This window comes from Rattus norvegicus, chromosome 3 (assembly GCF_036323735.1).
Source record: "Rattus norvegicus strain BN/NHsdMcwi chromosome 3, GRCr8, whole genome shotgun sequence".
NCBI classification, from domain to species: domain Eukaryota; kingdom Metazoa; phylum Chordata; class Mammalia; order Rodentia; family Muridae; genus Rattus; species Rattus norvegicus.
Window position 1 is genome coordinate 95,282,556 of NC_086021.1, and position 4,510 is coordinate 95,287,065.

The 4,510-nt window shown below is 32.8% G+C and overlaps 1 protein-coding gene across 1 annotated transcript; it reads right to left on the reverse strand.

Moving 5' to 3' along the window:
• Positions 1 to 584: 584 nt before the first annotated feature.
• Or4c108b (olfactory receptor family 4 subfamily C member 108B) lies at positions 585 to 1,520 on the reverse strand. Its single transcript, NM_001000348.1, has one exon. The coding sequence runs from the start codon at positions 1,518 to 1,520 to the stop codon at positions 585 to 587; it is 936 nt and encodes a 311-aa protein (NP_001000348.1).
• Between the last annotated feature and the right edge of the window lie 2,990 nt (positions 1,521 to 4,510).

The following is a 4,510-nucleotide window of genomic DNA, read 5'->3' on the forward strand; positions in this document are numbered from 1 at the left end:
TGTTTACAGCTTCTTATTATAAATGAGACTGTTATGAATACAGTGGAGCATGTTTCCTTGTTATATATTGAAGAATGTTCTGGATATGTGCCCAGGAGTAGTATAGCTGGATGGAACTAGAAAATACCATCCTGAATGAGGTAATCCAGACCTAAAAGGACTCTCTTTTTCTTTATATATTATCTGATCACAATGCAATTACATAATTCTTCCAATATGTGTGCGTGTGTGTGTGTATGAATGTGTTTGTGTTTGTATGTGTGTGTGTGTGTACAATGGTGGAGGAGAGTGTACATATCCCTAAGCATGAGTGAAGAGTCGAAAGGCATAAATTATCTACATAAGTATCTACAATTAATCTCTAATATATTATTTCCATGAGATAAAGTTTATATCTGAACCTTTAGATTGTTTTAAGTAAAGAGCCCCCTGGAATCTGTGTCCAGTTCCCAAGTACTGTGTTTCAGTTGTGATAACACATTTGGCTTTCACATAATGATGAGAATCTGAAATCAGTACCTCATGCATACACAGGAAGTTCCCTTACCCACTGAACCATCTACCAAGTGTAATGGCTTAATATCTTAAGATAAACCATAATCCAATATCAATCTCTTCCACATTTTCCTTATGGCATTCTTCATTTCCTTATTCCTGAAAGTGTAAATCATAGGATTTAGCAATGGTGTCAGGATGGTAGCAAATAAAAACACATTTTTTTCAGAGAAGAAGGCAGATGCAGGTCTTGCATATATTAATATGCACGGCACAAAGAACAAAACCACCACAGTAATGTGGGATCCGCAGGTAGAGAGCGCTTTATGTCTTCCTTCAGAACTGTGGGCTCTCAAAGAGAACAAGATGACACCATAGGAAACAAGCAACAAGGAAAAGATGATGATGCAGATAGAGCCACTGTTGGCAAACACCAAAATGACAAAAATATGTGTGTCAGTGCAGGCAAGCTTTAGTAATGGGAACAAGTCACACAAGAAGTGATCAATGACATTTGGGCCACAAAAAGGCAGATATAAAATGAAGATAATTTGTATGATAGAATGCAAGAAGCCCCCTGTCCAGGCTATCCCCACCAGAATTGCACAGAGTCTCCTGTTCATAATGGAAGAATAGAGCAAGGGCTTGCAGATGGCCACATAACGGTCATAGGCCATGGTTATCAGGATAATAACCTCTACTCCAGTAAAGAAGTGCACAGCAAAGACTTGTGCCATGCAACCATCAAAAGAAATGGTTCTCCTCTCATAAAGCAAGTCCACAGTTATCTTTGGTGTGATGACAGAGGAAATGCATGCATCCAGGAAGGACAGGAATGCCAGAAAGAAGTACATTGGGGAACCCAGAAGTGCATGGCTATTTATGATTGTAACCACAATTATCATGTTGCCCCCAAATGTTGCAATGTATACAAAGAGAAATGCAATAAATATTATTTTATGAACTTTTGGATTCTGTGAAAGTCCAAGGAGTAAGAATTCAGTCACAAAGCTCTGGTTTTGCATGATTCTCAAAAGTACAGTGAAAGGAATTCTTTTCATCTATATCTGTAATTTTGAAAAAATGATTATACTATATACAAGATTATACTTTCTACCACTAACCAGCTGATGCATCCTTATATAAAATTGTCTTTATTTTTTACTCTTTAAACATAATATTAGAAGTATTTTGAGTATATTGTTGACTATTGCATAAAATTCAGGTAGAAAAAAATTTAAATACTTGAAATAGCCACATTTTTAATATTCGTGCAGAAATACATCTAATTGGGTTATAGAATACAAATAACTCATCTTCAACTTGCCAAACTCTTATGGATTCTTAAAGTAAAATGTTGAAAGTCATTTGAATCCATATCCTAATTATAAACCAAAGACCACAATTTATTCTTCATGTCCTCCTCTGTATGGAATGAGGATCAGATGTAGAGTACAGAATGACTGATCATAGTACTGTCTTTTTACTGGCAAAAGGACAGGTAAAATTTGTTTTAGGGTATATTTGGAAATTGTGGCTACATTAAAATTGTGTTTCAAATTATGAAGTGGACTAGAATTTCATAAGAATGAATCTATTCTTCATATAACGTAAAACACTATAACACTACTTGTGACATATCTGTTAAAAGAGTTGATATTTCACTTTTAGAACATCATTTTAAAGTGTGACCAGAACTTCATAAAATGATGCTGTTGTCATGACAGCTAGTTGAAAGAATACATAAGAAGTCTCTACTCAGAATTCAATCTGGTAGTCAATAGTGTCAGAAGTTAATATTGCTTTTCTATTGGTACAAAAAAATTTAACTAAATGTCATAAGTTTAAAGAAACAATTGAAGCATAATTTGGATATTAAGAGACACCAGAACTGATCTAAGGATCAACAGGGTCAAGCAAAACATTTTTTTCTCAAAAAGAACATATGAGTAGGGATAGCCTTGCAACAGGGTCCCTTTCTCTATTAAGGGACCACATTATATTCTTTGTCCAAATGGGAGTTTAACATCTTGATTAAAGCAATTGAGTTTATAGTGGAGAATCAGAAGAGAATAAAGTCACCACCAACTTACAATTGTAGAAAACCAGATAAGAGAAGAAAATAAATAATTCGTTGATTTTATAATTTATTTTCTCAAGATTTATTTATTGGATATTTATATAATCCTACCTCATTTGAATTAGTATAAATTAATAAAATATATGCTTTAAAATTATACAAATTGACTAAAAACTTACCTGATAGCATTTAAGGATATTTATTATCAGGTAATCTTACAGTGGTAGATATAACTAATTCATTTGAAAACACAGCTGCATTAATCAGAAAAGGAGCTCTCATGAATCACTTAGATAAAAATTACAGCAATTGTATCATCACAGGCATCTTCTGTATACACAATCAAAACGTATATGAATTTTGTATATAAATATATATGTGTGTACATGAATAGGTATATAAGTCGATATTTACATCCATTGTTAAAATCTGTGAGTAAAAGACTTAAGAGTATGTACAAAGATCTCAGTATTGGGCAGGTTTATTGCTTGTAAAATTCAATGAACAAACAGGATTCTACATATTAAATTCTATCACAAGGATATGTACAAGTTTATTGTAAAACACCATCTCTTGATATTCTTAAGCCACTTCTTTCACCAGCATGGGAGCTCCTTAGCAATTCCCAAATGAAAGCCAACTATGATGAACAGCATCGTAAAAAAAAAAGAGCAGTATAAAATGGAGCACATAGGGTCACTAGACAACCATCACTTACAATATGCTAAGATCACTGGATCATTATATAGAATTATGTAATGTAATTTACTAGTTATTATTCAAAGCTAAAGCAGAATAGATGAAGAACTTCCATGAGTAAGGAGATAGCATCATCCATGCATGAAATATCATAATGAAACTAAGCATTTTTCCCCAATGACTATAGTTTGATAGGATTCTATAAGATAGGGTCTTGGGTTGTGCTACTGAGGAGTGAAAGGAGGGGAAATGTTTTCAGGATGTATTTTATGAGAGAATAAAAGTTTAAAGAATAAGGTTGCTTCAATGTACAATAATTATAATGTTCTTAATATATAAGAATAATAAATACCAAGTTTTATACCAAAAGATCAATGTTGTAGTATGACATCCCTCATATACATTCATAAGTAAATCAGAGTTTTTTCATACAAAGAAAACCAAACTGAACATATGTTCCATGAAAAACAGACCTTATGTTGATCCTAAAAATTAAGTAACTCTTAGCTTCATTTTCTTGTTCTATTTATTGTGGCCAACAATGCTAGACAAAATGTCAATATTATTTTCCCAATAAAAGCTATTTCCAAATGTACAGTGAGACATCCATCGTGAGAAGTGTCCAGTGTACTTACAGTTAATGGTCACATGATGATGCTTTTAGATGTTACTTGATATAACACAAACTGTAGTATATATTATATCACAATTGTTTGTGCAGCATGTGGATGCAATTTAAATGTTCCCATCTACAACACAATAAGTTATAATAGATTACAATACATCTCATAGACCCAAGACTCAGTAAGCACTGCCAGAGTGGAGCAGACAATTTGTAAGAGTCAGAGGCCCAGGACATCTACTAGGAGGTATTATCTTCTGAATGCATACTTGAGAGCTCAGCTAAATTGAATAAAACATGTTATGTAGTTAAAACTAAGATATCTACAGTCAATTAACCCCTATAACTTTCTATAATGTCTTAAGTGCATGAATTTAAATGTAGACCTAATAAATTGTGAAACAAAAATTTTGAAACATTACTCACCTTCTGCTTTTTGGTGTGTCTGGGTCTAGTGTGAGGTTTGAGAACAAGAAATAAATATGTCCAGAATATATTGTATACATGCATGAAATTCTTTAAGAATAACTGATATATACTTAATAAAAGTTAGCAAAACAGTTTTATATATAATACGAATAGGAACAAAATGTCATACATGAATCATATTGGTC

Excerpts from the sequence above, each read along its gene's own strand:
- Or4c108b (NM_001000348.1), bottom strand. The coding sequence starts at position 1,520 with ATGCAAAACCAGAGCTTTGTGACTGAATTCTTACTCCTTGGACTTTCA.